The sequence below is a fragment of the Rhamphochromis sp. 'chilingali' genome (assembly GCF_963969265.1).
Source record: "Rhamphochromis sp. 'chilingali' genome assembly, chromosome: 17".
Taxonomy (NCBI): Eukaryota; Metazoa; Chordata; class Actinopteri; order Cichliformes; family Cichlidae; genus Rhamphochromis; species Rhamphochromis sp. 'chilingali'.
The window spans coordinates 3,985,688-4,007,246 of NC_137944.1; the positions used below are offsets into that span (position 1 = coordinate 3,985,688).

Below are 21,559 nucleotides of genomic sequence, written 5' to 3' on the forward strand. Positions count from 1 at the left end.
TCTGAGGATTTATAGTGCCTGTGGTACTCTGAAATATTTGAATAAAACTCAGCTTATAAAGAAATCATGTTTGCAAGAGCTGTGTTTATCATTTTACAAACCAGTGAAAAAAAGAAAAAATATCAAACATGCTACAGGGTCAAACTAAACAGAGCAAACAAATGAGCCACAACGGCTAAAGAAAGCTCAAATTATTGCTAGTGTGTGCGATGGGACAATTAATTAACACACGGTAGTAACCACAGAGCACAGTGTGTCCTCTTTTTGTGTGCAGCGAAACAGTCATGGAAGTGGAGGAGTTTAACTGTTACTTCATCGAGATGAACCCAAATTTATCATGCTTGCTAAATACTGAGATATTTGTCTCTATGACACCATTATTGAAATGTTTATGTTACCTTTCAACTGCATGCACACTAAAAGAATACTTTATAATACTTGCAAATGAAGTAAAATTAAATGTGCAACTTATTTTCATGTAATCACCCTCCCAGTGTCCTGCCTCCAGTCAGTGAAATGGAAATGGGGGAAATACAGTTAGGTCCATAAATATTTCACAGAGACACCTTTTCCCCCTCATTTTGGTTCTGTACATTACTACAATCAATTTTAAATGAAAGAACAACAACTCAGATGCGGTTGAAGTTCATACAGCTTTAGCTTAGTGGGCTGAACAAAAAGGTTGCACACAGTGATCGAGAAACCTCTAGCAAATAACATCCTATATATTTAAAGTGGTGGCAGCACGGTGGCACGGTGGTTAGCACTGTTGCCGCACAGCAAGAAGGTCCTGAGTTCAATTCCAACACCAGGCCGGGGTCTTTCTGTGTGGAGTTTGCATGTTCTCCCCGTGTCTGCGTGGGTTCCCTCCGGGTACTCCGGCTTCCTCCCACCGTCCAAAGACATGCAGCTTGTGGGGATAGGTTAATTGGTCTGAATGTTCGAATGAATGTGAGTGCAAATGGTTGTCTGTCCCTGTGTGTTGGCCCTGCGACAGACTGGCGACTTGTCCAGGGTGTACCCTGCCTCTCGCCCTATGACAGCTGGGATAGGCTCCAGCGCCCCCCACGACCCTGAAGAGGATAAGCGGAAGCGAATGGATGGATGGATGGATGGATATTTAAAGTGAATTTAATTTCATTTGTGCTTTTAAAAAGGAGACCCACGTTTCACTCTAAATTGTCACTGTCTGCAGGATTTGATACCATTACAAAGTGGCAGACCACGTAACGTTACAGAACTGCGTTACTGACACAATAAATGCAGTTTCAAATCCCTCGTGTACAGAACCTGGTTTAAAGCCTGATTCCAGGATGGGGTTTCTGCTAATGTTTCAGACATTGCTGTTAATGTCTAAAAGCTGATATTAGAAAGCTTACATGTTACTTATGGTAATGTAACCTCTCAGAAAAACTTGATATGGTTTGTTTTTTTGATTCAACTCAATCAAAACAAACAATCAAAAAAAGCCATTCTAGAATTAAATAGCATTTTAATGCCAACACTTTTGAAAAATTTAGTCAATGCATTTTAATTAGACAATATGTTAAACCCCTTCTGAGTTAGATTACTTTAATTAAAAATACATGGTAACATGTATTTAAGTGCAGGGCTGCATGGTTACATGACTGATGTGACTTACGTGACTTTTGACTGTGTTCGTATGAGCTCATCACTGCTGACAGTGGGTAATATTAGCCTGGTTATTACGTAAGATACTATGACTTAGCTCTGTGTTCATATTCATTAACAGTGCAAGTTTTTGTATTTGGCACTGTGAAAGTTTCCAGTAGAGTAATAATTCCTCAACACTTTAACAGAATGGAAGAGAGAAGGGGAACTCCCTGCTTATGTGGTAATTCCCCTGCTTCCTCCTCCAGCTGCCTACAGAGCTGTACCAAATATCACCAGTGGAAAGTATTTATCTCACAGTAAATAGCTTTTTTTATACTGTCTTTTTTGTTTATTGACCACACTTCAAGAGGTCCCTAAAAACCCTACACGGATAATGGCAGAAGAGATGCATTTTTAAGTCCGACTGTATATCTTTGTAAATTTTTTATTTTTATTTTTTTTATGTTAAATAGATTTGCAAGAATTTTATGTAAATTTGGGTCATTTTTTCATTATGAGTTATTGTGTGAAAAAACAAAAATCGGTGGCACGGTGGTTAGCACTGTTGCCGCACAGCAAGAGGTTCTGAGTTCAATTCCACCATCATCCTTTCTGTGTGGAGTTTGCGTGGGTCCCACCTGGGTATTCTGGCTTTCTCCCACAGTCCAAAGACATTAGTGATGTGTTGGTCGCGAATGGAACGACTCTTAGAGCCGACTCTTAGAGCCGACTCTTTGAAGTGAACGACGAGAGCCGGCTCCTTATTAGGAACCGTGGGTTTTTTTCTTTTTCCTTCTCTCTTCTTCTCTCTCACCCTTTTTTCCTGCTTCACTCCGGTACGCGAGCCTTGTGCTTTGTGCTGGGCAGAGGGGGGAGGGGCGGTAGTTACACTCGCAGTAGCACAGGAACAGAGCGGGAGGGAGAGAGAGAGAGAAAGAGAGCCAGGGACAACAACGTCACATTAGAAAGGTGATGATAAACGATTCAGAAAGTTTATTCATGCAGGCCCATATGACAGAGAATGTGCATCTGCTTTTTGTTTTCATATTTTAATTTATATTTAATTGTGTTGTGGTTTGCAGTGTTTTGTGTTGTTTCACTTTAAATGTGTTTCAAAGGAAAAACCTGAAAATTTAAATAGTTAAAAGTTGAAATGTAAATAGTTGGTTTTTGTATTATATGATTTATTTATTACATTTTATGTGGAGTGAATAAATAAAAGTATATTTACGGTGGCCTCTACAGACAAAGCACGTACGAACTCCAAAACACGTACGAAACACAACAGAAGTGCTCCAGGATGCTAGGGGGCAGTGTTGAGCTTTTGTTACCTAGTGGCTACACAAGCCAGGAAGTACCAACGACCGGATTTGGTGTGAGGTAGTAACAGGTAAATGAACATTTTTTAAAAAATTATTTGAATAATTATGAGTGCTTGTGTATAAATACACAAACAATACACATATGCTTTCAATTGTGCAATTTAAGTGATCTAGGTAGCTCTGTTTTGGAAGTTCAGTTCATGCTAGAAATGTGTTTTGGAGTTTGTACGTGCTTTGTTTCTAGGGGCCACTGTATGTATTTATATATAAACATATATAAATAAAACCACATTTTTTTTACATTAGTAATTCCTTTTGTGCATAATTTTATATTGTTGTTAATAACAAATTAATTAAAGCAAGAAAACAACCTGAAGAGCCGGTTGGGAGCCGAAAGAGCCGGCTCTCTAAAAAGAGCTGGAAATCCCATCACTAAAAGACATGCAGTTAGTGGGGATAGAATCAGAAAGACTTTATTTATCTCCAAGGGCCAATTAACATACGACAGAGCAGCATAACGTTGAAGATAAGGACAATAAGAACAGGCAATAAGAGTCAGATAATAAATACACAGAATATACACAGCTTTAAAATTACACAGTTTTAAAATTAAAGTGACTAAAAGTGAATAAAGTGTCGGTAGTATAAAAAGAATGTAGAGTAGTTGATGTTTCTGGTGTGGGAAAGCAGAGTGGCTTTGGGGACAAAGGTGGCTCTCCTCTCTCAGTCCTGCAGGAAATGCAGCGGAGGCGTCGCCCAGAGGGGAGCCATTGAAATGCGGGGTGAAGAATGTGAGAGGGGTCGTTGATGATTTTGGCTGCCTGTCTAAGGGCCTGTGGGCTGAAAACCTGTGCCAGAGTTCTGACAGGCAGGCCAATGATTTTAGAGCACACTGATGCCATGTGTTGCAGGCTGTTCCTGTTCTGAAGGCTGAGGGAGTGGAACCAGCAAGTGATGGAGAAGGTCATGATGCTTTCCAGGAAGGCATGGTAAAAAGCCATCATGATGGGTGTGCTGACTCCAAAGCAGTTGAGTTTCCTATAGTGATGTGCGATACCACTGATTTCCTTTCCGATCCGATACCAAGTAAAATTCAGGGTGGTATCGGCGATACTGATCCGATCCCGATACTCTGTACAAAAACTTAATGTTTCATTGCATTTCATAATACAATATATAATTGTATTATGTAATTGTAATAATAACATAACCATATTGCTTCATAATGATTAGAGGACATCAGACAACTTGTTTTTATTGCTTAATAATGCAGAATAATCATATAGAAATAAAAAAAACCTGACGTTGTGCGCTATTTGAGCATGTTTCCTGCCTGCAGCACTAAAGGACTGTGCGAGAGACATCTGTCTCGCCCTAGCAGCACCTGTCCCTGTCCTCCTCTTCAGTTCGCCTCAACATAAGCTTATCATATTCTGTGATGTGATTTCCTCCGAGGTGTTTGACGAGGTCAGTGGTGTTGCCACAACAACGTGTCCACACAGGACTCTGTTTGCGCTCAGCCATTGTTGTGAGTGTGCACGCCAGGGGCTGCGACACATTTATACAGCCGTATTCCGCATATGACTATGAAAGGCGTAAGAGGAAGTAGTTCCTTCCAAATTAGACGATCCGAATTGTATAGTTTCTTTCCACTGCATTCATTTTAATGGAAAAACTACAAATTTACCCCAGAGTACTAAAATATCGATATTATAATATGAGAATCGATTCTAGAACATAAATTGCTGGTATCGGAAGAATCAATATTTCAGTATCGATCCGCACACCACTAGTTTCCTAAGGAGGTATAGCCGTTGGTGGCACCTCCTGAGAATCTCCTCTGTGTTGGCAGAGAATTTCAGGAGGTTGTCAAAGATGGTTCCCAGGTATTTGTACTCCTCAAAGATAGGTTAATTGATCATTCTAAATTGCCCATAGGTGTGAATGTAGGTTGTCTATCTCTGTGTGCTAGCACTGCGACAGACTGATGACCTGTCCAGGGTGTACCCCGCCTCTTACCCCCCCCCCCCCTCCGCGACCCTGAAAAGGATAAGTACAATGAACAAAACATTTTGAGAAAAACAGTTTGTTTTATTTTCATTCTTGCAAATGAAATAATCTGCCATATTAAATGTAACAGCATATAGAAATATAGTTTGAATACTGTACCACATGAAAGACATGTTAAATATGCCAAATAATCAATTGTAATTATTTACATAACCAATATTTACACTCTGTGTGCATATTTTCATATGTATGAACAGCACATCTCCACTGCTTTACAGACTCTACAGTTAATTCACATCAACACACACAAACATACATTACATTAGATATTTACACAGGATCACCGGAAACAAATTTAGCCGAAGCACTGAACAATGTTTGCGTGGTTCACACATCAGTACCTCCTAATTAACTTGTTAGTCTACTTGGGGCAAGGTGCTTGGGACAATTTAGATTACCCGTGCTAACGAAACAAGCTGTGCTACCACAGAAAGAAAAATGAGTCTTGAGATCACACTGAATATTTGTCACGTGTAGAATATTCCCATATATTGGATTCAAAGAAACCGACATGACAACACAATGGAACGCTGGATCCTCAGTGAAATAAAAAGCTGTCACAAGAAGAGGCAGAAGTGAAACTCTTTGCTGAGAGGAAGACAATCAGTTGTGGTTGAAAGCGCTAAGAACAGCTTGTGAGAGGGGAGAATTTCCTTTTGTCTTTCCTTTCGTTTTTGGTCAAATGTCACGATTTTTGGAAATCAAACAAAATAACACAAAGAGGGGATGAAACGCTGCAGTTAGCTAACCTCTCACATCAAGCCATGTAGATGGTGTTCAGGTTAGGACTTAGCATTAGCGTTAGGATTATTTTAATTATTTCTTCAAAAAATTAATCAAAAAACTCCATGGCAACCTTACCATTATAAAGACACTAAATCTGTGATATAAATTATGGGTCTGTGCTCAGAAATAAAAACAGTGTGAGGCTATCAAAGAGTCATGAGTGGGTAATTTGAGCCTCTAATATGATTGAAGCTTACTCTGTTCTTTGTAAGAGTTTCAGAGGACACTACGTGTGGCCCAAGCAGTGTGCAGCCATGTAAACAGCCATACTGTTTCTATGTTTGTTAACATTTTTTCCTCCAATGCCCCTGCAGCCTGTGGCAGCTGCTTGAACTGTAAAAAAGTGGTGGCCCTGTCAGGGTCCTGGATGTGAGCGACCCAGGGTCCTTGAGCAGTTATGGACTTGTATTATATTATATGTGTTTTTGCTGCTCTGCACTGCTGTTTTTGTTGTCCAGGTGTGCGTGTTTGTGTGGGTGCGGCTGTGACAGGCACCTTCAGGCCTGGTGGGTGTGGCCCTGCCAGGTGGTTGGCCACACCTGAAGACCATCACACACCTGCAGCTGATTAAGCCTCGTCGGAGAAACTACTTAAGAGTGTGATGGAGCTCTCTCCAACGCTGGATCATTGTGTGACTTCACGTTAGGCTCTTGTCAAGTTAGTAAGGTTAGTCTGCTGCATTGTGGTGTTTCTGACGGCTGCCTCTTTGTTATTCCCTAAGAGAATGTGGAGACGAGAGGGCAGCGAGCACGGGGTGCTCAGACACTGAGGGGCGGAGACAAAGAACACTATCACTGGGAAGAGGACATGTCACGGGAGTCGGGAACGCACTGCGGATTTGTTGTTTTCCCTGCACTGTAAATAAACGCACTGTTGCATCAAAGAGTCCAGCATTTGGGTCCTCCTTTCCCCACATCCCCACGGTTGGGCAGCGTTAACCGTGACATATCCAGGACTGTATCTTAAGTTTGAGGTGCGCTTCCACGTGTACGGGAGAAATGACCTCATGAAAACTGCTGGATTAACTACATCTGATCTTTACTGTGAGCAGACCATACCACAAAGACCAAAGATATGTCAAAATATGGTTTGATATGATAAGAATCAGGACAGTAGCCTGATGGCATTATCCCAATGCCAAACCGAATGAGAAAAAGGAAACTGGTTAGCATTATTTATTTCCATTTATTTGCATTGAACACCTTTCTCAGCATCAAGATTTCAGTTTAGCGTGAAACATGAATTCACATTTAATTTATTTTAATTGTTTTCATGTTATTTTTCTTTTGAGAAACAGGAGGAGAATGTTGTCAAAGTTGTGGTCAGTTTTTGTATTGTTTGTGGGTATGGAAACCTTCCTGACTGAATTAATAATGCCTGACCTGCTTTATATTACAAGAGTGCCCTTTGACCAGTGCTGAAGACATAGATGGTCTCGTTTCACTAAAGTCGGTAAGACCCAGTTAAACCATTTATGTCAACATAAAGCTCTGAACCCAGCGAACTTATCTCTGTTAGGCGTACAGAAATGAAGCATGATTTCAGTTTCTCCTATGAAACCCCCCCCTCCACAAAATAGAAGCAGAAGAGAGAACACAACAAAAAACGGAAATACAGCAGCAGCCCATACAGGGGAAATCTGACACCCTGGTGGTTTTCTTGTTCTGAATAAGTTTGTTTATAGCTGTGGAGGAAGTGTGTGTGAACTGTTGGTGAAACTTGAGTTCTAAGAGGAAATGATATGATCAACCTCTTTTGAGGGGGATTCAGTAGAGACTAAAGTAAAATACCATCATGCATCTTTTAGCTCAGAAACAAACCCTGTTTCATATTAATGTTGATGATACCCACATCTAGATCTCTTTCTGACTGGTGTGCCTTTGTAAATAAAGTCCAAATGAAGGTGCAGCCCTATTTAAATGGAACAAACTGTTTATTGTATATCATTACCTTAAAAATAATGTCAGTGACTAATACAAGTTATATAAAATGAATGATTTCTCCTGGTTTGTTGACCGGAGAAGCAAAACTGCTATTATTTAAATTTAAATTTATACCTACATACCATTAGGAATTTAAGTTTTGGCATTCTAAATGATTAATTTTTAACAACTCAGAAGTCTGTATCCAAGTAATTAAAAAATAAATAAAATAAAATCTTGTGTTAATGTATAAACCCTCCTGTGAGGAGGCTCCCAGGGTCTGTACACTCTTCACATTCTACATCAGGGCACCTCCACTCCTTCCACTCCAGTCAGCTTCACTACTAAACAAATCAGGAACCAGCTGATGAGACTCCAGAGGTCATAGCCCATGTCACAACGAGACCCATGGTGCTCATTGTGAACATCACACATCATTTTTCACTATCTATGGCCCACGATTAGCCCACTGATAGTCCTCTCCATTTTACCTGGTTAGTGAGCACGGTGAGATAAATGAGAGCCAGATGCTTCTCCTTCAGCACCTTCAGACAAGCCCTACTGTTTTTTAAACTGACAGCGATGTAGGTAGTTATGCGTCCTTAGTCATCTGGATTGCCAACTATCTGACTGTCAGACCACACTATGTGTGCCTGCAGTTTTGTGTGGTGGACAGTATGGTCAGCAACACAGATGCCCTGCAGGGGACCGTCCTGTCTCCTTTCTCTTCACTGTGTATAGACTTCAGAAACCTGCCACCTCCATTAGTTTTATGATGATTCTGCAGTAGTGGGATGTATCAGAGAGGGTGACGAGGATAAATATATTCTGATTCTGAGCAAAGCCTAATCTTGACATAATGATTCCTGGTGTTTATGTGGGGATTTTGCACTCTGAGAGACATATGGATGCTAGCCATGGGGGGATTCCCATGATGCACTGAGTATTTCCTTTTTAATCACCTTTCTGCATTGAATCACACTTGTTATTTATCTCTGGCTCTCTTCCACAGCATGTCTTTATCTGGTCTTCCTTCTCTCACCCCAACCGGTCGCAGCAGGCCGCCCCTCCCTGAGCCTGGTTCTGCTGAAGGTTTGTTCCTGTTAAAAGGGAGTTTTTCCTTCCCACTGTCGCCAAAGTGCTTGCTGGGTTTTTTCTCTGTATGTATTATTGTAGGGTCTACCTTACAATATAAAGCGCCTTGAGGTGACTGTTGTTGTGATTTGGCGCTGTATAAATAAAATTGAATTGAACTGAATTGAATGGCCTGCAGTGAACTCTGCTTTGAGCTTTAAAAACAAGGTGACAGGAACTGTTCATTGGAGTTGTCTGAAATACACTGCTGGCCATATAGTCAACAGGCTTACCATTTTTAATTGAAAGCTAGTCTGGTATTACATGTAGCTACTGCGTTTATTATAATTAACCATTCTGTAGTTGACATATTACCTTCAAGCTTGCAGTTTGAATTCAACACCAATTGTCATTTCTCCAAACAGAAAAAGGCAAAACTGGTAGAAAATGTTCACAACAGAACCAGATAAATGTTATGATGTTTTTTCAATTCATATGTTTAGCTGACACCCATCCTGTCCTAAGATGGGTGTCCGTGTACTACATGCTGCTGTAAACTTGCCAGTGGAACAGTAAAACACAACAAATCATGACATTAGCACCCCCAAGTGTATAGGACAGTGTAATTACATCCTAAAAGAAATATATGCTCGTGACATAAATAAGCAGCAACAATATTAAGCAACTAGAAAAAAGGTCTAAAAACTGATTTAAAAATTGGTCATGTTGTATTTTACAGCCTTAAACATAAGATCTGCAAATGTAATTCCTACAGCAAATTTAGTTTAAATAAAACATTTTAAGGTCTTATTTTGTTTGACTCTAATTTTAAACTCTTGAAGACATGTTAAACGTCTTCAAGTGACAGTGAGGGGTTTAGCATGAACACACCCAACTATGGATTCTCTCTAAACAGCGACCAGGAACACTGTTTAAACCACCACCAAACATTTAACCAGAAGAGCTACAGTGACAAAGCGAATTAAATAATGAACATAACCACTAACAAAATTTGCAACATTTATTTAAAAAGAAAATCATATTTTTTAGTCAGTCTCTTAAATCACTATTTAACCACATTAGAAGACCATATTATGAGTTCTAAATGATTGCTAGGCTGTTGTTGCGGCATTTGATTATTTTTTAAACTGTGATTTAAAAGTGTCTTAAATGTGCCCTGTATGAACTGAGACCCTCTAGCCTGCATTTTCCTTAAGATATTTAAATAAAATAGTAATTTTATGAATAATAATAATGATGTACTGTAAGTTTTGTGCACGTTTTATGTGTTAGGAGCTGGGACGGGTGTGTTCTATTGTGTTTTGTGTCGTTTCCTTTTTTGGAATAGGCTGCTGGGCTGTGATCATCACGGTTTCCCTGATGCACCCTTTGAGCATCAGGCGTCATCAGCCGGACTATTTAAGAAGCAGCTCTCAGGTGTCAGATTATTGTCTTAGCCTCAAGCAGTAACGGATCACCCGTCTTTTATGTACTACTTTGATAACCAAGGTATTCACAGATTTCCTTCTCCTCTGCTTCCTGTCAAATGACGACACTCTCTGCCCAGCCAACCACCTGTCCACTTCACCGTGCTACCTCAGTTCATCTCTTCTGGACCCCGTCACTCCACTCGCCTACACTGTTGCTGGTCCCCGCCTCAACCTCCTGTTTTATGTACCTCCCCAAGTCCGTACTAACCGTGTGGCGACTAAGCTCTCGAATTCCTTGTGAACATTTCCGTATCTCCTCAGCTCTGTTGCTATCGGTCACTAACTTCCTTTTCTCCTCTTCCCCCTCTGGATAGTTTGAGTTTTCCATTCAATCTCATGTAAGTGTTATGTTTGATATTCGTCCTCACTGTAAATAAACCTGTTTAACTGCAACCGTGTCTGTCTGAGTGATCTGCCACCTGGGTCCACCTGACACTATGTCTATTACATACACCAGTGGGGGATGCTGACTATCATGCCTAGGTCAGCAGCTTTATCATGAATCTGTGAACATCATCATAATAGGCATGCTGATAACTGTGTGCATATCAAAGCGCCTTTTATATGTTTCTAGTTTTTTAAATGATTCAGCTAAAGAAACTCTCATTGGTCTAACTTCAGTGTTCAGTGTCAGTGGCAGCTGTTGTTCTTATGGTCATCGCAGACAGAATGCTCTTCTTCTTGTTAAATGATTACTTTGAATTTTGATAGTAAGCCTGTCAGTGCTGAAAATACCGTTGTATGCAATGTTCAACTTGATTTGTACTTCTGCATTAAATCTAGTACACAGAAATTTAGTTACACATTGTAGCAATGCACACCACAACCATAAAAGTCTGTAAACACAGTCTTTTGGTTTGCTCAAAGATGTTATCACTGGGGAACAAATGTAGAATGTAAGTATGTATGTAGGCTATAATTATGTCTATCTTGCTTATAACACAAATAGCCTAGTCTTCTGGGAATTTTGTTGTTCTACAACTCTACCACTCTCTATATAAACCCAACCAGTTTGAAAGTGTAATAACAATGATGGATGCAGCCACTCACCAGCATGTTATTAAAAGTAGGGCTTATTAGCCATCTCTTGCCTGGTTAGCAAACTGCAACCACTAACTATATTGGTGCACTGGGCAGATACTGTGGATACCTGCTAATTAGTACTAAACAACATACTAATGAAATAATAAAATTTCACTCATCAAAACTGGAAGACAGATTTCTTGGACAGACCTCTGCTCCTCTTTCACCAAACAGTGAGCACCAGGACAGGTTTAAAACTATAATTTATTTGATTCAATCCTAAGGCGCCCTGTCTAAACTAACCTCGCTAGTTTTGTAGGCTACCATTTAAATCTAATAGAGAACAGACCAGTTACAAATTTGGGAGGAAATTTATCCAGAACAATAAATCAAAAACAAATCCAGCAGAGATCAGCTTAGAAAATACTGGACTGGTACACATATAGCATTTTTCTACTGTATTTGAACACTCAAAGTGCTTCCTTACTACAACCCTTATTCACCCATTTGCACACATTCATTTACCGTAAGCACTTTTTTCTATGACTAAGTGCTGTTTACCTCATACTGTGATGGATGCCTTTGGGGCAACTCAGGATCTTGGTCAAGGATTCTTTGATGTCTGGAGGAGCCAAGCACAGAAGTACCAATCTTCCAACGGGTGGATGACCCAGTCTACATCTTGAGCTACAGCCGCTCTACTGTTTTCAAGTTGTAGTAGTAGTGGTAAACTGACCTCAAAGCCAGGGGACATTTAAAGACGCTGCTCATGCCTCAATCAAATTAATCAAAAGTACATGTGCTATCACAGGGTGTATATCTGTGTATGTGCCTTCTCAGTGTTTTTATTGAGCTGTTGCTTGACTGGAACATATTTTGCTGCACTCATTTCTGTCTGAGGGAAAATCCTTTACCTTTTTTTTAATCTTCATTTTAAACCTTAGATATTTATTTATTTTTCAAACTTGTATTACTATCCTCATCCTGCCACTGTTAACCACCATCTTACTTGTAGAGTAGCTGAAGCCGGCTAGTGTGACACTTATTTCGACTGATCTTGCTGTCTGACTGGTAGAGACTGGACGAGTTGGCGAAGGACTGTGGAACAGGATGAGGGTCAGAGGCAGGCGCTGGGTATCCTGGAGGAGGGGCCAACGACCTGGGGTCACTCTGGGTGATGGAAAAGGGAGGGGGGCTGTGGTTCTGATTAGTGATGGTGGACGCTCTTCTCCTTGATCGCAGGGCCTGTCTCTCAGACAGCTGGTTTCTCAGCTCTGACACACGTTCTTCTTTCTAAGGGAAAAGTAAAGTAAACACTCAAAAATTAAGTTATTACAGATCCAAAAAGACTTTTACATGATAAGCATCTGTTTTAACTGACTTAGTTAACAGGAGAACCTGCTTTCTTGTTTAGGTACTTCTTGGGAGAAAAAGTATTTGAGTCATTAACCTGTTAAATACAGAGGAAGAGCTTAAATGAAACAAACACTTGGATAAGAAAAGGGCCTGCCTGACCTCCTGGATGATCTTCTGCAGTTCCTTGTTCTCTCTCTCTAGTTGTCTGGACTTCTCCTCGTCATTGTTATTGGTGGATGAACCTGTCTTCATGGTCTCCTGGGCATCTGACTGCCACTCACCACGTGTTATCAGGCGCCGCATCTACAAATTGTGCAAATGTTTTTAATGTGATACATGAAAACTCCATAGTGCATCTATTACAACAGCAGGGCTTTGTAGTACTGTAGAAGAGTCCATCTGCTGATAGGTACTTCTTTTGCAGAACTTTTACCAACTCAAAACATTTTGCACATTATGAAACAAAGGATTTAACAAAGATCACCCAGGACTACAGAGCATCTAGAATCCTTTATCAGAGAGGAATGGGACCTCATTCTTACTAATTAAAATATGTTTTTTGATTTACTTGGCAAGTATGGACGTGATATTTGTGTACTTAGTTAATATCATCCTCCCTAAACTAACAGCACTCCAGGAATATGAACAGAGACACAGCACCATGCTGATTGGCCAGAGTAGACTGTTAAAGATCTGAATTGGTGATGCTGACACGGCAACACTCACCCAATTAGCAGACCCTCAGGTGATATATCATGCAATCTCAGATGCCGTCCATGCTAATGGATTTTCATCCGGTCTTACACTAAATGTGCTAGTTTAATCTGCAGGTATGGGATGAAGAGAGGTGTGAGATGGATTTACCTTGGGGACAAACAGAACCACCAGGGTGATGTAGACTGAGAAGACAATGGCTAAAGAGGCGAAGGCGAAAGAGGCATCCTGCTGGGAGGACAGAATCATGGTGACTGGAGCTGTGATCATACACAGTACCTGAAGAGAAGAATAAATAGAGTAGATAAGCTTAGCTTGTTTATTACAAAAAAATAACAAGAAAATTTTAGTCTTAGCATAAATTTAAAAAAAAAAGTGTAACAATTTCAACAGAGTTACCTATCACACTAGTAAAAAAGGACCAGGTGGAATTCAGTCCAACTGTTTTCTACAGAACATTAATACAAAACCTCTGGTTTCAATTTAATGGCGATTTTGAAGACCAGTGATGGGATTAACAGCGTTAAAAGTAACGGCATTACTAACGGCTAACACTAAATAGCCAGACTCTCACTCAGTCACCCTCACCGAAGCCTCTCTTTTCCCGTCTTCATTCCTGAAAACTCACCTTCTGTCAACCTTAACTCAGCTCTGGAATTAACCACCCTCTCCCTCAGTTGCCTTCACACCATTGACCGCCTTTGACAGTACAAACTGGCAGAAAAAATAGATCCAGCAGACGTAATTTGGACAGTGATCTCCAAACAGGGAGCAATAATTGGTGATCACGAGCAAATCCTGCAGTTTCAGGCAAAATCAGGTGCAAATCAATCAGTGACAGACAGTAGGAAATCCTATCCACATTTCCAAAGCTCTGTTCAGACATCACTCCCACCCCCAATCAGCCACCAGTACACTCAGCACAGTCCCCGTTTGCTGCTCCTGAGAAAGACGCTCCACTTTTCTCTGCCCTGGTCTCTGCAAACCATGCCTGTGTTCCATGATGCAGTGACCTCAACACTCAAACCTTTTTCCGGTGAGTTGGGCCGGTACAGGGCTTTCTCTTACAGTGCTCACTTGTGTTCGGCCAATCGCCTCTTTCTTTGACAATGCTGCTAAACTCTCCCACTTAGTAGGTCTGCTGAGGAGAAAGACGCTGGCATGGGCTGAAGCTTATTTTTCACTCACCCAGTCTCTGAGGGCAGCGTGGCCAATTATTAAATTTATGGCAGGGCAAAACGTAGTGTAGCAAAGTTTGTCACTGATTTGTACAACTGGAAGCCAGTTGGCCCGATCATTGGCTTCAGGGTTTATTTTTGCAAGCCTTAAATGTTAGCCCTTCCATTCATGCTAGAACCTCCCATACCTGCCATTGCACTCAATAACCAGGTTTTTGCTCTATAACTCATCAAACCGAATCAGTTAATCTGATCTTGTCTGGAAACCACTGGGAGACCCTCTCATTTTTCACCTTTCATTATCCTGACACCTCAGTTACCATAGTTAGAAAAACACAATTATCATATAGACTTCCACAGAAAATGGGTCCAAAATCCACATGTGTCCTTCTCTGGATTCCTCAGGGAAATATTTAGCAAATTTCTCTGTCAGTTGTGAAAGGTGCTGACAGACTGATCACTGATCTTCCCCTGAGGAGAGTTTTCCAAGATGTAAGACAAAAGTGGAAACATGTCCATCCTCTTTTCCTGGGCCCTCTCAGTCCACAAAGCAATTTCCTCTTGAAAGCTTCAACTTTGTCTGCAACAAAAAAACATGTTGCTGTTTCTCCCTTGAAGTGAGATGTTCATGTGCAAGAGGAGATGTTTTTTTCTCTGTGGGAAAAGAAACGATCTCATTCCCCAGTTCCAACAAACATTTGAGGTCCAGTCCTCTTGAAAGCCAGCTCACCTCACTGTGGTAGAGCAGCTAGACACGATCTGCTTCCATGTCCTCACAAAGCTTAGCAAAACATCTGGAATTCACACCATTATTTTTAATGAAGTTGATAGTTTTCACACTTACAATCCATCACCTCGTCACATACAGCACATGTGGCAGGGCATCACCAACTACAGGAAGATGGCACCTGCCTGTGATGGTGACGTCTCCCTACCTCTCCAACATCTATGCACGTTTTGACGCTCAGAATGACGTGTTCGTAAGGAAGACCCGGCTGCCACCCACACTGGAGCCACTGCAGTTTGCCTGTCCCCCCAGCTGGTGAACAGATTACGCCAGTGCCACCACCCTACATCTTGCCCTCGTCCACCTGGACAATAAATTCAATTTCAGTTCAATTCAGTTCAATTTTATTCATACAGCGGCTAATGACAACAACAGTAGCTCTGCCTCAAGGCACTTTATATTGTAAGGTAGACCCTAGGAAAATACAATAAAGACCCATATATACGAATGCTGTTCATAGACTTCAGTTCAGCATTCAACACAATCATTCCTCAGCACCTGATTGGAAAACTGAGCCTGCTGGGTCTGAACACCTCCCTCTGCAACCGGATCCTGGACTTTCTGATAGAGAGACCTCAGGCAGTCCAGATCGGTAACAGCATCACCAACATCACCACACTGAGCACTGGAGCCTCTCAGGGCTGTGTGCTCAGCCCACTGCTGTTCACTTTACTGACTCAGCAGCAATGCACAATTTGAACCACATCATCAAGTTCGCTGATGACACGACTGTGGTGAGTCTCATCAGCAAGATCGACGAGTCAACATACAGAGAGAAGGTGCAACAGCTAACAGACTGGTGTAGAGTCAACAACCTGTCTCTGAAGGTGGACAAAACAAAACAGATTGTTGACTTCAGGAGAGCACTGTCCAGTTAACTTCGATGGATCCTCTGTGGTGGTTGAAGAGCACCAAATTCCTTGGTGTTCACCTGGCAGAGAACCTCTCTTGGTCTCTCAACACCAGCTCCATAACTAAGAAGGCCCGACAGCATCTCTATGTCCTGCGAAAGCTGAGAAAAGCCCATCTCCCACCCATTCTCACCACCTTCTACAGAGAGACTATCGAGAGTGTCCTGCGTAGCGGCATCACTGTCTTGTATGGTAACTGCACTGTATCGGATTGCAATACCCTACAGCGGATAGTGGGAACAGCTGAGAAGATCATTGGAAACTCTCTTCCCTCCATCACAGACACCTATCACACCTGCTGCTTCTGCAAAGCCACCAGCATTGTGGAGGACCCAATGCACCCCTCGCACACGCTCTTTACCATGCTGCCTTCTGGCAAGAGGTACTGGAGCTCTCACAGCCAGACTGATGGCTTGGGGGAACAGTTTCTTCCCCAAGCCATCAGACTCGAGGGTGGCTCAGTGACTGGACTGACACACACACACACACACACACACACACACACACACACACACACACACACACACACACACACACACACACACACACACACACACACACACACACACACACTTCATACATCAAGTGACTTTTTGCAACAATGCTCAGTCTTTTGCACAACCCACTGTTATTGTTGCAGTCTACCTTTACACTGTTGTGTCTGTGTGTCTTTTGGGGTTTTTTTGGCAATTTTTGTACACTTGGACTTTATGTAGTCCTGTGTTGATTGTCTGTATATTATTCTGTATATTCTGTACGTTATACCTTATATGTAGCACAATGGTCTTGGAAGAACGTTATCTCATTTCACTGAGTACTGTACCTCTGCACAAAGTTGGAGTGACAATAAAGCCACTTGACTTGACTTCACTTTAAAGGGGCATCAACAATTTCACAGCTGAGGTCAACTGTATTCAGAGCAAGATCAGGTAGACCAAAACCACACCATCAGAAGACTAATATATTGAACTTACTCACTTTCCAACTTTATCACTGATAACGCATAATCATATTTTAATAGAGCATTTCATTCTATACACATTAATCATTTAATATACGTCAAACGAGTGGCCAATTGAGAATTAAAATTTAACTTAACAAACGTGTTTGCTTTAATGTGTGATGAAGCCACAGTAGCAGGATTTACCATACAAACCCATGCAAAAAGGACCTGGCAAGAGTTCATGCCACTACTTTTGAGCTGCACAGAAAGAGAAGCAGACCAATTGTCTGTAGAATTATATAATTATAATTATCTTCTGGTTTCATCTTTGTGGAAAAAGATTCTCATAGCAGCAGGACAAAACTCTGAAGTAATACCTGAAGACTAAAGAAACCCAAGGACTGTTGACCTGCCTACATAGTCATCTGATCTCAGTCATTGAATATGTACGGCCATTTGTAGACTGAGGAAGCTAAACATTCCTGACATGAAAAGAAGCTCTTTGTTATATTGTCAGATGGCATTTGGACTCGACTGTTATCAACAACCTAAGAAAGAGAACCACCTCTTCATACCAGCTACTGACAGCAAACAGGGAAGTTGGTTTTATATGCAAGACTCCCGTGTAGAGATGTGGAGAAACCTAAACCCTTCACAGCTTGTAACAGCAGTCTGGCGAGGAAGGAGCAGCTAGCAGGACCAGCGCACGTGTGGTAGTTAGCCAAATAACCCGAAGCCAGTCGGTTAAATCCAATAACAGACCTTTATTCGCTGTCAGCAACATTACATTATGAGCCAGGTCTCCACGGCTGTACTCGCCCGTCATACATGCGCTGAGATTGGTATCGCCGGTGCCAGCTTGTTACAACAGTACGGTGTTTCTTTTAGAATGGAACACGAGCAGCATGGAATGGCTGCCACGAACAATACACACCCACTAGGAGACTCTCACAGCTATTACAATAGTAGGGCAACCCCCCTAGTGGTGCTATAACCCAAAAGGGTTGTTACAAGCTATGGTCAGATAAAAAGAATTTTACCATTAGACAAAGATAACCTGATTAAATACAAAATGCAGTTTTTAAATAATGATGCATTTATTAACTGAAAAAAGCTCTCCATGTCTATAGTACATGGCCTTGTGTGAAAAGCAATTGCCCCCTGAACCTAATTAAGGTTGTGCCCTGCCTTGGAGCAAGAACTGCAATCACGCATCTGCGGTAACTGGAAATGAGTCTTTCACATCACAGTGGAATTTTGGCACATTCTTCGTTGGAGGATTGTTTTAATGCTTTAATGCATTGGAGGATTTTCAAGTGTGAATGGCCTGTTTAAGGTCGTGGATTTAAACTGAGAGTTCATGTAGACCAACCCAAAACCTTCATTTTGTTTTCTGAGCCATTCAGAGTTTTGGTTTACGTGCTGATGTAGTTTTGTTTTGTTTGAGATTAAGGGCACAAACTGATGCAGGGGCACAAATCATTTTCTTATTGTTGAATCATAAACACTCCTTTTGTGATCTCGTGGATGAGTCATCGATGGTTTCTCTCAAGTACTTTTGGCACTGTTCCAAGTTTTCTCCATTTGTGGATAATGGCTCTCATTGTGGTTCACTGGAGTCTAAAAACCTTAGAAATGGCTCTGTAACCCTTTAAAGATTGATAGATATCAATTACATTGTTTCTCAATTGTTCTGGAGTTTCTTTAGATCACAACATGATGTGATGCTTTCTGAGATCATTTAGCCTACTTCACTTTGTCAGAAGAGAAGTAGGCTAAATGAGTAGGACAACGCACCCACCACCACCACCATCAAACCCACAAATGAAGAAATTATTTTTGGAGGAATCAAATTTGGTGCTTATCTCTCTAGCAGAATCCTCCACTAAAGATAAGTGAAGCTTACCTCACACACTTTTTATTGTTTTTTCCTATGATCTTTGCCAGTCTTTACATGGTTTTCCATTGTGATTGATGAGCATTTCTTAATAACTTGCCAGCAGTATTCTTTCATTTTTATCATGCTAACAAACGGAGGGCAGATGAATTTGGCGGTGTCTAAAAATGTGACAGTGAAGAAAAGAGTGCATAGTATCAAATAAAGCAGGAGAAATTGGAGGTAAATCAATCGATATTAATCAGTAGTCAGTCATTTTGGGCAAGGGCTAAAAATTTTCTTCCAAATTGACAAATGCAAGCAGCAAGCTAGCAGCCATGTTTTCTCTACTATGTCAGTACTTACATGCAGCCTCGAACAAACACAATCCAGCCCTTAAATTATTATTAATAATTATTTATTAATTCATTAATGCATCGATCTTAGTGGAAGAAATAGCATTTCTGCGCACTGGGAATTGGGAAGAGCTAATCCCATCTGGAGACAGACTGTTTCCAGTGGCCTTCCATCTTTACAGAGGCACTTTTAAAATTTTAAAGTGTGCTTTATTACTGTATAACTGCATTTCTAGCCTTGTTTCAGGTGCCTTAATCTCAATTGTTGCCCAGAACTTGCTTAAATTCAAGCACTGGATTTCTGTCTATGACGTTGGAATGTTACTATGAAAAGTGTGCAGAGATTTTTATATTGTGATTTGCTGCCAAATGAAACAGAATTAAGTCAAGTGATTGAAATGGCCCAGGAGCAATTCTCCCACAGCTGAATGGAGAAATGAACTAATCAAGTGTCAGAAAATGGTCACAAAAATGTTACAAGCATGAGCTAAACAGATCTGACAAAAAAAAAAAAAAGATCAGTTCTGCAGTTTGAGCAACTTTAGGATTCTTTTTATATATGAACATGTTGCAGATAAATGATATAATTAATTGTTAAAATATCACTTATTATGTATCACTTTGCTAAAAGTATTTAAAATAGTACATATTAATTCTGCCTCAAGCAGATACAGGAGTACAAGCCAAGCCTGAAACCACATTGACTCATCAGTAATAATTAATAAAGCAATTAGAAAGGACATTTTCCAAATGAAAGCATATATTAAGCATTTATCTTTATATTTCCAGAGCACAACATTTGCTTGTGTTTCAGCATTTTTTACACATTACACACCACTTTTGTTTATCATTTGTAACAACACATCCCACACATGGCATGGTAATAGTAAAAGGGATGTTATGTTGGCATATAATATCATGTACAAATAAAAAAAAAAGAAAAGAAAAGAACAGGATCCAAGACAGACCCCAGTGAAATTCCTGATGTCTCAACAGCTGATGTGGAAGAGTATTTTCCAATGAGAAAGCCCATTGTTTAATATAAGATTGAAACCAGTTAGGAACCATACCCTTGACTCCTGCACAGTGTTCCAAGCACCCAATGAGTAAGTCATGGCTGACAGTGTCAGACAGCACACAAATCCTAGACAGCTAAGAGCTAAGACAGAACAGCCACTAGAATCAGCATCAAGTAGAATATTGTTTGTTACTTTTAAAAGTACAGACTCTGTACTCTGAAAGACCCTAAAAAAATGTCAGTTTTGATATAGGCTGACAAATGCAGACGACACAGCCATCATGGGGTGTATCTGGGATGATCAGGAAGAGGAGTACAGGAGCCTGGTGAGGAACTTTGTTGCATGGAGTCACACAAACCACCTGCAACTCAACACCTCAAAGACTAAGGAACTGGTTGTGGACTTCGGGAGGTCTAGAGCAGGTCCACTGCCGGTTCAGATAGAGGGGGAGGAGGTGGAGGTGGTCAACAAGTACAAGTACCTCGGGCTGTGGGTGGACAATAAACTGGACTGGTCATGCAACACAGAGCACCTGTATAAAAAAGCCCAAAGCCGACTGTACTTCCTCAGGAGGCTGAGGTCTTTTAACATCTGCAGGAAGCTCCTGAGGATGTTTTACCAGTCAGTGGTTGCTGGAGTACTTTTCTATGCTGTGGTGTGCTGGGGGAGCAGCACAGCAAAGAGGGACTCATCCAGGCTGGAGAAACTGATCAGGAGGGCTGGCTCTGTGGTCGGCATGAAGCTGGACACTCTGGTGACAGTGGCAGAGAAAAGGACACTAAAGAAACTGCTGGACATTATGGACAATGCCAGGCATCCTCTGCACACGGCCATTAACAGCCAGAAGAGTCTGTTCAGTGACAGGTTGCTTCTCCCAAAGACAAGAACTAACAGACTTAAAAACTCCTTTGTCCCACACGCCATCAAACTGTTTAACTCCTCCCTGGAGGGGAGAGGGAGGGGAAACAGGAGGACAAAGGAGGGGGGGAACAACTAAGCTGTAGTGCCTCTTCACCTCACTGTACAATACCTTGTGCAATACTTTTTGTAAATAGTCAACAGTGCAATAGACCTCAATACTCGAAATGTGCAATTCATTCACTTGTATTTTTATTTTT

At 41.1% G+C, this 21,559-nt stretch overlaps 1 protein-coding gene across 4 annotated transcripts in view; it reads right to left on the reverse strand.

Moving 5' to 3' along the window:
• Window positions 1-4,976: 4,976 nt before the first annotated feature.
• gabbr1b (gamma-aminobutyric acid (GABA) B receptor, 1b) overlaps window positions 4,977-21,559 on the reverse strand; it is a 115,200-nt gene continuing 98,617 nt past the window's right edge. For all 4 annotated transcript variants that reach the window (XM_080863578.1, XM_080863577.1, XM_080863576.1 and 1 more), the window contains 3 exons: window positions 13,522-13,650; window positions 12,817-12,960; window positions 4,977-12,594 (listed from right to left, as the gene is read on the reverse strand). In XM_080863578.1, coding sequence (XP_080719704.1) covers window positions 12,307-12,594; window positions 12,817-12,960; window positions 13,522-13,650 — 561 coding nt within the window. In that variant the 3' untranslated portion in view covers window positions 4,977-12,306. The remainder of the gene's footprint in view (window positions 12,595-12,816; window positions 12,961-13,521; window positions 13,651-21,559) is intronic.